The sequence below is a fragment of the Carassius gibelio genome, chromosome B10 (genome assembly GCF_023724105.1).
Source record: "Carassius gibelio isolate Cgi1373 ecotype wild population from Czech Republic chromosome B10, carGib1.2-hapl.c, whole genome shotgun sequence".
NCBI lineage: Eukaryota > Metazoa > Chordata > Actinopteri > Cypriniformes > Cyprinidae > Carassius > Carassius gibelio.
Genome location: NC_068405.1, coordinates 12249884 through 12262223, shown reverse-complemented (window position 1 = coordinate 12262223; position 12340 = coordinate 12249884). Strand labels below are relative to the sequence as shown.

The window sequence follows — 12340 nt, the reverse complement described above, 5'->3', positions numbered from 1 at the left end:
TACGATAAAAAAGCGCCTCAGTTAACACGGTTTATGAAAATAAACAGAATTGTAATGTCTTTTTTGTCAGAATTGAATTGTCTATCAAAAATAGGAATCCTAAACCTATAACTATTAGGCTATTATTATTATTATTATTATTATTATTATTATTATTATTATTATTACCCTTTATGTTGTACTTTTTCTTTATGCGATGTAGCCTATGACTTTAATACTCTAATACTTTCCAACTGCCCCATGGACAAAATAAATAAAAAGGGTATTTAATTTGCTGTTTTTTTTCTAATAAAGCGAGTCTAAAGTTGACTGACATTTTAGAAATAATTAAAAAAAAAAGGTTGAGGGGCAGCTTTGGGGTCAAAAGCACTCCTTCAGTTGCTGGAGGCGATATATAAATTCGATTTTGTTTTCTTAAAGTGAGAATTGATCATAAATATTTTTGCATAAATCAGAAAGATTATCAAAAAAAATTAATTCATCCTATACATTGCTCATCTCATAAGCTAACTACAAACTACTTTTTTTCTACACAAAAGTTCCATATTGTAAATAATACAGTTGATGAGCACTTTATTTTCCACACGAGGCCACGGTAGAATCTCTGTTAAATACTCAAGTATTTAAAAAGCCAGTGATGACGTGCTGATGTCAGCATGCCCATAATAAAGAGATACTTGACCAATACAGAAATCGAGGACTAAACGATCTGCATTTTAAAGAATGATGTCATAAAACGCGTTATGCTTTGTGACTTGTAACAAAATGAAAGCCAATAAGGAGAGGGAGATTGAGCACTGTCCAATCAGAGAAGAGAAGAGCCCAACGAGTTCCGCGCAGGGATCCAGTGGAGAGAGAGAGAGAGAGAGAGAGTGCCAGAAATCTGCCAAGTCCTCGTGCCAAAAACTTTTCACCCACAGACGAATGCGTCCAAACCATCCTAAGTCAAAAATTGAATCTCGAGGAGTAGGCTAATACATCACAAAGTAGCCATTACTAGGGATTCCCTCATTCATAGATCTAGAGTTTTCCGTAGTAGGCTACAATTCCAGGGCAGTCCGAAATTGTCTGTGGAATAAACTCGCTGGAAAGCTTCGGGTGGTGAGGATGGACCGAGCCCCAAGCTCTAGCCCAAGTGGCACCAGTCAAACATCACAACCTACCCAACATGAACCCATCAGCTTCGGCATTGACCAGATTCTCAGCGGCACCGATCAAGAGCCACAGCAGAACTCGAGCAGGAATAACTCCGAGAGCAGCAGCAGCGGCAGCGCGAGCGGAGGAAGTTACCATCTCGGCAGCCCAACGGGAGCGAGCGCAACGCCGTACACGACACTAACCGGCACTTTTCACGGCATCGCGGCTCCATATGAGGAGACCAGTCCATACGGGGTGAACTTGACCCTTGCACCCGGAGGAGTGATTAGGGTCCCGGCTCACAGGCCCCTGACCGCGGCCGTGCCTCCACCCATGGCCAGCGCAGTGCCCGGTCTTGGGAGCCTGAGTTTTCCCTGGATGGAGAGCAGCCAGCGCTTCGCCAAAGACAGGTTTGCAGGTAAACAAATAGTCTTATTCTTTCGATCTGCTCCTTTAATTTTTCTGACAAAATCCTCGTGGTTAAACTTATCAGAATCACGAAATGGTGAATTGTCTGAGAAAACAAAAATCCCTCAAGAACACAAACATAAATGCGAAAAGTCCAAACTCTTTGTGAATTATGATTTAAAATATTTGTAATTTAAAATGTCGGTGGTTTGTGGATTTTTGACAGTAAAAGTCAAGCAGACTTCGTATGAAATGTAAAACATACAAATGTCTAAGACTGGTGTTTTTTTCTCCTTCTTGTTTTAATTATTTTAAATTCTGTTTTTTATTTATTTATTATAGGACACAAAAACAACAACAACAAGCAAACAAAACATTTCAGCTATTGTTGGTGAAATGCTATAATAACAGTATTTTAGCAATAACTTTAGGCCTAGTATATTATGTGATGCTTTAGTTAGCCTATTATTAAAGTAACCTTCATTTAAATAATTAGACAATATTTTATTAAAGACTATATTCATATGAACGCACCACGGATTACTTAAATAGAGTAGCCTAGCCTATACATTTAAAAATGTATTTGCGAGTTATCGCAATAGAAATGTATTCCCCAAAATAGCATAATGCACTTTTAATCATTTGCCATTTTAATTGTGCAAACTGTGATGTTGTTGCACGTGTGCTCGTGAAAGAACCAGAAGGATGAATTGGTAGAGGTTTCAATACAATAAATATTAGACAGTGTGTCTGGGAAACTTGATCCTGCTGTTTCCATAAAGAGCCGGTAGATGAATGGCTGCTGCCGAAGAGCTCGTTTTAGTTTTATTTGACCTTGAAGAGCGTGAAACACCTGTGCCAGTTGTGGGCGAAATTAAATGAAAAGGCCGATAGAAAGTCAACATCTCAAAATGTTCAGCGTAGGTCAACGTGTAGGTTAACAGCACGAAAAAAAAAATTTATATATATATATATATATATATATATATATATATATATATATATATATATATATATATATACATACATATATACTAATATATTTTGTTGTTGTTTGCATGATTTCGTTTTCATTTAAGCGTATTGGACAAGTGCAATTTTAACACAATCTGAATAATAGTGAAATAACTAAAATCATCGCGTTTTGTATATTAACCAGATTTAATTTGATATGCAGGCTTATTATTATTATTATTATTTTGTTTTTCATATATGTATTGAAGATCTACCAAGCGGGCTACATAAATACAGAAATAAACGAGTATTGTTTTGTTTAGTGTAACCGCTCTTTTGCATATGAATATAAACTTACAATTCAGAGCTGTCACATATATCACCAGCTTTCTTTATTCTGGGGTAAATGCGAACGCTGTGCCATTAGAGAGACATATCAATATTTCACCAGCTTTAATTATTGCCACCTATAGCTGCGGTAACAGGCGCTCTACTGCTCTACTGTGTGTTTTAGGTAATAAATAAATGAACAATATAGGTAATTGCTGTCATTAGGGGAACAGCTGTTGTTTGTATTTGATGCAACATTAATAGGATATGTTTTGTGTGATTTTATTGTATAGCTTATATGTAACCTGAGTAACAGGCCTCTCAACAAATCCCAAAAGCATCAGCAATCCATCTGTTTATGAGGGGTTTTTAGTATTTATCAATCAATAATATAAAGTCTTACTTGACATCTAAAAGGTATAGTGCATGAAGGCATGGAATAATTCATAATAATGAGGAACAGAGTTTTCCTTTGACTCAGCAAGAGTCAGAAACTTGGGCACAATTACTGAAACCTTTAAGTGAAAGCTGGTTTAATGTGCAAAAAGCATTTTACTTCATAACAGCCCTTCATTTTCTTTGTCAATTATTATATGCGGGGGATAAAGCTTGATTGAAAAAATGTGCAATGCTTCCAGGTTTTTTTTGTGGGCTTTTGACAGTCTGTCTTTACAGCATTTAAATGCATTTAAAAACTCTGATACTGCAAAAGCAACGTAAATATTTTACAATGTAGATATACAAAATAATAGGTTTTATAATTAATTTTATATATACATTAAAAATCACAATATTAACAAAAGTGATTTTAAATCTTGAATAGATTCCAATTTTGCCTGAAAAATTATTTAGTGTGACAGAAGGAGGTCAGTAGACTGTGTCAGACTCTTCTCTCACTGGCTTTTCCTTCCTTATTCATACTACAGCAGCCCTGACACCTTTCACTGTGGCTCGGCGTATTGGTCACCCGTACCAGAACCGCACACCACCTAAGAGAAAGAAGCCCCGTACGTCTTTCTCCCGAGTGCAGATCTGCGAGCTGGAGAAGCGCTTCCACAGACAAAAATACCTGGCCAGCGCTGAACGAGCAGCTTTGGCTAAAACTCTGAAAATGACAGACGCCCAAGTCAAAACCTGGTTTCAAAACCGCAGGACCAAGTGGAGGTGAGACACAGAAAGAAAGGTTGATATATTGTAATGGAAAGAGTTAAAATGTTGAGAAAAATGGTGGAGAACTCCAGTGTGATCGCATATGAGGAACAAAGACACAAGAACGCTGAAATTTCACTATATTTCGCATTGCACATCTTTTTGTCTGGACACTGATAATGTCCAACAGCACACTGTGAAATAGTTTTTTTTTTTAAACTATAACATGGTTTTATCCAGAGTTGTAAACAGGCAACAGAAATGACTGGAATGATAGAACGATGTACTTGATAAAATTTCACGCTGGACATAAAATCATTAAACCGACTGAAAAGCATATTTTGCATAAACTGACTGACTAAATAAAGACAAAAATGTAGGCCTTTAAAAAAAAATTAAAAAAAAAAAAATATATATATATATATATACATGCATATTAACCACATTAGTGCCTGTTATGACCTGAAATCACTTTTCAGATTTGACCTACTAACAGCCATAATACCAGTAAGAATTATTGGGGAATTAATGGTGTTGTCAAGAAGAAATATTAATTATTAATTAAGGCAAACGCACTAACGGCATACCACACTTTGGAGAAAAGGAGGAGCTGCTTGAACATTACACAAATGTTTTGTCTAAATAGACTGGATATTTACCTCCATTAATCAACTACATCTCCACAAACCAATTCACAAAATCTCACTTAAATGAATTATATCTAAATCCATATATCGGTAAAATATTGACACGATTAGTGTTTTTTTTTCCTCAAAGATCACCATATTTTATTGCAGCTTTACTGTAGTTCACCCTGTAATTCGCTGTTTGCACTGGAAACTGAATAGCTGCAGTAAATGTGCATATGAGCAAGTCTGTGGCAAATGTAAAACTTCTACTCCTCTAATTTTCTCTATATCATCTCGTGTCAGGCGGCAGACGGCGGAAGAGAGGGAGGCAGAGCGTCAGCAGGCCAACCGGCTGATGATTCAACTCCAGCACGATGCCTTTCAGAAGTCTTTGACTGATTCAGTTCCATCAGACCCACTCTGCATCCACAACTCATCGCTGTTCGCCCTGCAGAACCTACAGCCTTGGGCGGGCGAGGAGAGCGGCAAGCTCGGAGGAGTGACTGCGCTCGTATGAACATACCAGAACTCAAGAAGTAAATGACATTCTCGATGGACTGGGATGTTGACCTTATCTCCGTCCTAAAAGACTATTTCATTCCACAAAAAAGTGGGGAACTAATATTGGCCATCCAACAGTGAGCAAACCCATACAAATAAAACGGTTCTGTGTCGTATGAGCCTCTGCAGAATAAATGAAGCCTGTTTTCTGTGGTGTGTCTGTGCGTACAGAGACTTTTATCCCCATCAGGGTCAGTTTCATCGACAAAATGACTTGTAGAATGGAACAGGCCATCTCAGCCGACCCTTTTACAGATCCTCTGATCTTCTCCTCCATCCTTTCATTTGTCCTTCTGCCCCCCCTGTGTAATTTCTCCACCACTCAGAGCTGTAGAATACAGGATTAATGCAGAAGAGTGAAGTAACGATCAATTACTTATTTATAATGTGAGTTGCACGACCTAAAATGCCCACAATCTGACCATCTGTGAAAATAAAAGGACAGAAAGACGCACATATAGACAAACACTTTTCCCTTTTTGTCAGGCTGGGTATGCATATCTTGTCTTTTTGGTATTTAAAAGCTAACCAGCTACTTTTTTATTCTTTTATTTTTATTTTATGAAACTACATCCCAATTATTTGAGGAATCGCATGAAGCGTTCAAAAGAGAGTCGTATGACGTTGTACGGGGTGGTTGCAATTGATTTTATTGGTTAGATTTATTCAGCAGTGACTCCAAACGCCGCTCTGAAACTCCTCAGAATCATGCTTTGATGGTTGAATGTTGTGTGTCTGTGGGAAAGAACAATTTCAGATGAAACAAGGGTTTGTTAGATGATGTAGGTGTGCGGTTTCATCCCAAACTCTGTATTATACTTTGTATTTGATAAATATGTAAATAGCAAACAAAAAGTAATAAACATTCTGTTTTGGCATTAGCAGAAAAGGTGTGCTTTGCTTAATTTGTTATTTCCCTAATGTTTTTTTTTTTTTCCAAATCCCTAAGGAGCACTCTTCTCTAGAGTAATGTGTTGCTTTCAGAGGTCCTACCACCATTCTACACAACTTGATCGACAAATAAACACTGAGTCCTGGTAGTTGCTTGCAGTCGATTATGCCTGCCACAGCAAAGAAGCACTTATGTTCTCAAGTAGATAAATGCGGGATCCTGTGGGACCATAAAAATGCCTTTATGCCCACTGCAACCAACTCCCTCCTCCCAAAGTGCTGACTCTCAGGAACTGACCTGTTTTAAAGGCCTGGGTGGGGGGTAAATGGAGGGGTGTCCATTATAAAGTGATTTAACAGACTCCTTACATTATGATGCTGTTGAAGCCTCCGCAGGGTGAACCTGTGGAGTCCCGCCACAGCTCTGTGTGGACAGATGGTTAGTAGTGACCTGTGCCAGGACCTCTTTGACTGGAGAGGGTGAGGTGATGTGTATGGTTCATCTGAGAAAGCCTTCGGTGATATAGACTCAATACTCAAGATAATTTACACAGGAAGTATTCCTGGCTCCTTTCCACATCTACAGCAATGACATCACTTCTACGGGTGCTCGACTACAAAGTGATTTGTAAAGCGTGGTGTTTTACCGCCCTCTGCTGGCTATCACGTGCAAGCGGTCATCTACAGCCACAAACTCGGAACGAATATATTAAACGTCTAAACGATTAAAAATAAATGTAACCTATAAATATAGTAAAATAATTCTACTTGTTAAAAATGCTAAAAAGGTGTAGAATAGTTTTGGAAAATATAGCCTATGAATATTGGCAAACCCGCGACTATTTATTTGTAAATGTGTGTGTGTGTTTGTATAATTTTTTTGTTAGAAGCAAGCAGAGCCGAGCAGAGGTTAGGCAGTACGTTACCGATTCCAAATTACATGACAAAAATGATAACGTTAGCCTAGTTATAACGTAATCAGTTACATTACACATTTTAATCAGACTAGGCTACTTTTTGATTACTTTTGACTTATGTCGATTTAAATTGGGTAATATTATAGCCTACCATACCCTATACAAAAAGTAAGATAACGGAGTGCATTAAACATTACGTCAAGGTTTACAAAACTGGGCCTTGAGCTGCAGAGGGTTTATTGTATAATGAAAGGCTAATTAAATTATGAATAATGTAAAATTAAAAGTAGTAATTTTAAATTAGTAACATCAATAAAAATAAAACACTTAGACCTACAAAAAATAGAGCTATCTTGTGTCGCTATCTGTATGTCACGCGTTAACCAACATATCTGTGAATGCAAGAAAAAAAAAAATACCGAGTATAGCAAGATGAAAAGGAGTAATTAAGAATAATCAATAATATATAGTTTGTGAATATGAAATTAAGCAATCAATAAAAATAAAACTGTAGCCTGACTACGAGTAGGCCTACTTTAATTACAAGTGATATTTTTTGTAATCTGATTACGTAATCCAAATTTCATGTAAACTGTTACTGCACAGCTCTACAAGCATCAACACTGAAATCAGCCCAAAAGTTTCTGAATGTTAGATAAAAGCAATTTTTCCCCCCTTTTTGTGCAAAAAAGCAGGCAGGTTTTTTAAAACTGGTTCTGAGGTAAAGTTTGAATTCACAAATCTATAAAAACAAACCAAGGGTAATAAAACCATTGAGTGTTTTAACAGTAAAGAAATAAGAAAACTTTCCTCTTCTTAAAATCTGCATTAATCACTTAAATTACAGTTTCAGCACAATTAAACGAAGACCGCATCACATAACACTACTATTTAATACTATTCTCGTTCTCTCTCATACTTTACATACAAAACATCTTTTCATTAATTTTCATGGAGGTAAATTAACGCTAGGTGTTCATACTAGTTGAGACACTGACAGTCAAGCAAAGGACAAAACTTGGGGAGACCCATCAAAACAGTCCTGAATTTTACGAGCCACATTAAATGGGTTAACACTTGTGAAATATAAACTTTATTTGCATTTAAACAGATTCAATAAAGTCAAAAAAGTGAACCACATTTGAATTGCAGTCCACAGATTATGAGCTCTGAGATTTAGCTGCACAGACTGACATTATACATTCTTGACATTGGATTAATTACAGTTGACTAATCAATCCCAAACATAAAGTACAGCCCACCTTCTAGCAAAAGTTACAGGATACAGACAATAACAAAAAATAACATACTGCTGAAATACTGGAATTCATCACCGATACCATTCTGAAACCCATTAATCATGCATTGCAAATCAGGTCAAGTTGTTCAAGATTTCAGTAGATTGACTTGGCAGGTGCATCTCTAATAAGAACGCCATAAACACATTTCCATGTGATTTTAAAGAAACCATGGACGGGTAGTCATCAAATCTTTATATAAATTAGAGGGCTGAAATCTGCTCAGACTCTCATTTAAACAACAAGGCTGCCAAATTAAGGCCACACTCCAGGGACATGACAACACGAGAGGGTGAGGAGAAGCCAGATTGCAAAGGATGAAAAAGGTCATGTTCTGATTAAAGTCTTCTCAGGGAATGGCACGGAGTCTTCTCAGGGAATGGCACGGATTTGACATAGAAACAGAAGAGTATGGGGACGAACTTAAAATTGCAGGTAACAAGAAAAAGTAAAATCATGGTCAAAAAAAAAAAAAAGAAAAAAAAAAAAGAAAAAATTGGGGGAGCGCCTAATAATTTAAGCAAAACAAAAGATGGTTTAGCTCTTATTTTACACTCTGTCTCCACTTCCAGAGCTCCTCGATTACCTTGGGGGGGGGGGGTTGAAACAAAACAGAAGTAAAGGTAAGACCTTCATTCATGACGGTTCCGAATATGTTCCTTATGCAATTTATGCATACAACGACTAGAATACACCACTTTGACAATTAACATGTTTTTACTTTCATTTATTTTGAACATTTGGCAGCCAAAAAACCTGGCTATCCAAATATCATTAACCTGTTAAATGTCACCCCCGTCCCGTATACGGGACGCCTACGTTGACTAAACTATATTACAATCAAATTTAATCTAATCTTGACAAACTATACATCGTTGGAAAGGTCTAAGTCTCCCAAATATATATTATACCAATATTTTTGGTAAAAATTATGTAAGAAAAGTAATAGATCAATTTATGACAAGAGTGCATCCTCAGAAATCTACATTACAAAATCTACAAAATGTAGGTTTGTATCATGCACATTCAAGTCTATCTTCAAAAACGTGAGTGACAGTTAACAGGTTAAAACATTTTTTCTTAGAAGAAAAACAATTAAACAATTGTCTTATTTCGTATATAGATTAAAAAAAAAAAAATTATGCCAAGTCTAAATTTGCAGTGTTCGACAACAACAACAATAAAAAAAAGTGTCTTAGATTTTCTTTTTTTTACTAACTAATATCAAAAAAACAACATGACAAGAAAAATGCATATACCTTTGCGTCCGTGACTTTTAAGCCGTGTTTTACGAAGTTCTCAAACTTTGGCTGTAATTTTGGCAATGCTACACCCTGAAAAACAAACAAGAAAACACGAGTGCTATTTTCTAGAATTATTTTTGCTTTTGAATAATATCATACACTAATCAAACTTTACCCATTGTATCCTAAAGCACGGAAGGATGATGGTTTCTTACTACATGCAGAAATTTATTGTGACTTCATATGCAGAGAGGGTACAAAGGAAAACATACCTTTTCTACACTTGCCATAATTTTGGCTTTGATCTCGGGGACAGTGAGGACCTGTGGGGTCTGTGGCGTTTTGGGTGACTGTGCTTTCTTGACATCCTTTTTGTTCTTTTCGGGAGTCTTGTTCTGTTGTTTAGCAGGCGTATTGGACTTGGGTCCTTTTCCGTTCTGTGCAGGGGTCTGTGGTTTGGATGGTGCCTTCTTTTCCTGACAGAACAATTAGGAATATAAGCATTTCTGACCACAGTTTCTCAACATTATACAAGATGTAGGACCTAAAACTAATTTCACCTTTACAGGAGACTCTTCTTCAGTTTCCTCCTCCTCATCATCATCGTCCTCATCATCATCTCTGTAAGGTGAAATATTTTATTCATTTTTTGAAATACTAAATTACCTATGACTTTACATAGATGGAAAAAGACATCACATACTCATCCTCATCTTCGTCCTCCTCCTCTTCATCTAACTTCATTTTTTTCTATGAGAGAACGTTGGTTAAAAAAAAAGAGCCACAAAATTGCACATACATAAAGAAAGGATCCTAATTAATTCCAGAACTTACTGAAGGATTTTGAGTCACCGATGCTGGCCTCTTCTTAGCTGTTGTCAGTGTCTCCTCTTCTTCCTCCTCCTCCTCTTCTTCATCAAAGGACTGGTCTCCTCCCATGACTGAAAGAAAAGTACCAATAAGAAACTTCCTGAAAATTCCCAAAGCAGTTTTCCAAGTGTTTATCTGAGACAATCCCAAATAATGCTACACTTCCTCAAGTATTATGAAGTACTCACTGACGAGATGCTGTCCACTAATGTGAACTGGACCGGAACCAGAGCGTAGGCGGAACACAACAGGTGGAGTGATCTCAAACCCACCCAAACACACCTGCGATACGAACACATCGCTATTTAACAAGAACAATTCAAGGAGATCAACTCAAGTGCACCCTAAAGATGTGTGAAATGACATCGCTCAGTGGATGGCCATTCTACTTACGCTGGGGAGAGTGGAAGGCCTGAGCGTGGCCAGAACTGCCTTGACCTTCTGACCCTCCGAATCCTGTCCTTCGATCTCCACAATGTTCAGCTCGTCTTTTGTTGTGGGATCAACGCAGGCCTGCAACAATTAACAAATAAGAAAATGCTTTATATATGAGATTTAAATGTTTTAAAAAAAATTGGAAGACCATTTATAAAAGGCCACGTACCATTCGGACTGATAACTGATGATCATAATCATCATCATCCTCTGGATTAAAAGTGACTTCCTTGCCTGCCTTGAGCTCGCAACCTATAAAAAACAAACAAGTTTATTTAAAAAGTACTTAAAAGGCATTAAGAGCCCTCCGGTGATGAAAAGTGTAACTCAATTCTGCAAACTGGCAAAGTTATTCTCGAGCAATTCTCTCTTCAAAGCAATTAAGTGACTCATTTACTTTGGCAGTGCTCCCCGATTCTGATCTTGGTTGAGTAAATGAGTCAGAGAATCGCTCGGTGTGATTCAATCAATCCGATTCGTAAAGGAATCATCCTGTCTGGATTCGTGAAGCAACCATTTAAATAATCTGGCTCCAAAGAACGATTCGTTCACGTTCATTTTTATAGCATGCACTTCGCTCTGCATCGTTTATAGAGAACCATATTCAAAAAAGAAAAAAAAAGAAGAAAAAAACGCATTCAATGCGGTTTCATGTGGAAGCAAGGATCTACACGTGGCAAGGTTTGAGAGATGCTCTACATGTTCATATTTTCATTTACTGCTAAAGACCTGACAATGCCGACAAAATCTTTACACCAGAATTGCGTTTCCATTGTAATAATCGTGATTGGCGTTAGCATCATTTGCGCAAAATACCTGGGTGTGTCTGTTAGGAAAACGAAACTAAGAAGAAGAAAAAACCGGTACTTAATTAGTATTCATTCGATCAATCACCTATAACGAAGGATATACTCTTAAATTGCATGCTATTCAAACACTTAATGCGTTGTCTCATCTACTGTCTTTGCATCTAACACGTGCAGCACAGTGACGCCATTTTGGAGCGCCAGGACCAACGCACGTGTTTAGAGAGCGCGTGCAGGGAGACACGAGCTGTGGAGGCTTCGTTTCGTATATAACGTTATATATAAATAAAAAAAGGCTAGAACAAACATAAAGGGGTTTCAGATTAATTGCTGACTACCATTATGTGTATAATGTAAGTTAGTGCTAACCGATTAGCTAGTGTGAATTCATGCTCTAACTTACACGTGTTGTTTAATGTCACTCCACATCGAGTAGCATCTATATTACAATATATTTATACCAGTTAAATATTCAACATGTGCTTCTAAACAATTTAAGTCTGACAATATAACTTCGGGTAACGTAGTTGGGTGGCATTTACACTAACGTTACGCCATGCTCAGTTTGTGTAACTTACTAGTGCCACCTTTACGTACTATACGTGTGATCTAATAGACTATACAACAAGAATGGATCAAGATAATTATTTAACGCAATACATACCGTACAGGAAGGTTTGGGGACCCATTTGTTCGAGATCCATCTCTGTA

The 12340-nt window shown here is 37.2% G+C and overlaps 2 protein-coding genes across 2 annotated transcripts in view; one reads left to right on the top strand and one right to left on the bottom strand.

Annotated features, from left to right (window-relative positions):
* Nucleotides 1-882: 882 nt before the first annotated feature.
* Nucleotides 883-6059, top strand: LOC127966133 (T-cell leukemia homeobox protein 3-like). The gene is made up of 3 exons (XM_052566958.1): nucleotides 883-1555; nucleotides 3756-3993; nucleotides 4911-6059. The coding sequence occupies exons 1-3, from the start codon at nucleotides 1108-1110 to the stop codon at nucleotides 5122-5124; spliced, it is 900 nt and encodes a 299-aa protein (XP_052422918.1). The 5' UTR covers nucleotides 883-1107; the 3' UTR covers nucleotides 5125-6059.
* Nucleotides 6060-8053: 1994 nt separating this feature from the next.
* Nucleotides 8054-12340, bottom strand: part of npm1a (nucleophosmin 1a) — a 4425-nt gene continuing 138 nt past the window's right edge. Inside the window, exons 1-10 of the mRNA XM_052567675.1 lie at nucleotides 12294-12340; nucleotides 10993-11075; nucleotides 10782-10901; nucleotides 10577-10670; nucleotides 10353-10459; nucleotides 10222-10268; nucleotides 10079-10139; nucleotides 9791-9994; nucleotides 9534-9608; nucleotides 8054-8860 (exon numbers count right to left, since the gene is read on the bottom strand). The exon at nucleotides 12294-12340 is cut by the window's right edge and continues 138 nt beyond it. Coding sequence (XP_052423635.1) covers nucleotides 8819-8860; nucleotides 9534-9608; nucleotides 9791-9994; nucleotides 10079-10139; nucleotides 10222-10268; nucleotides 10353-10459; nucleotides 10577-10670; nucleotides 10782-10901; nucleotides 10993-11075; nucleotides 12294-12333 — 873 coding nt within the window. The 5' untranslated portion in view covers nucleotides 12334-12340 and the 3' untranslated portion in view covers nucleotides 8054-8818. The remainder of the gene's footprint in view (nucleotides 8861-9533; nucleotides 9609-9790; nucleotides 9995-10078; nucleotides 10140-10221; nucleotides 10269-10352; nucleotides 10460-10576; nucleotides 10671-10781; nucleotides 10902-10992; nucleotides 11076-12293) is intronic.

Coding starts and splice junctions, on each gene's coding strand:
- LOC127966133 (XM_052566958.1), top strand. CDS start 1,108: ATGGACCGAGCCCCAAGCTCTAGCCCAAGTGGCACCAGTCAAACATCA. Junction 1,556..3,755: donor CGCCAAAGACAGGTTTGCAG/GTAAACAAATAG, acceptor TTCATACTACAG/CAGCCCTGACACCTTTCACT. Junction 3,994..4,910: donor AACCGCAGGACCAAGTGGAG/GTGAGACACAGA, acceptor ATCTCGTGTCAG/GCGGCAGACGGCGGAAGAGA.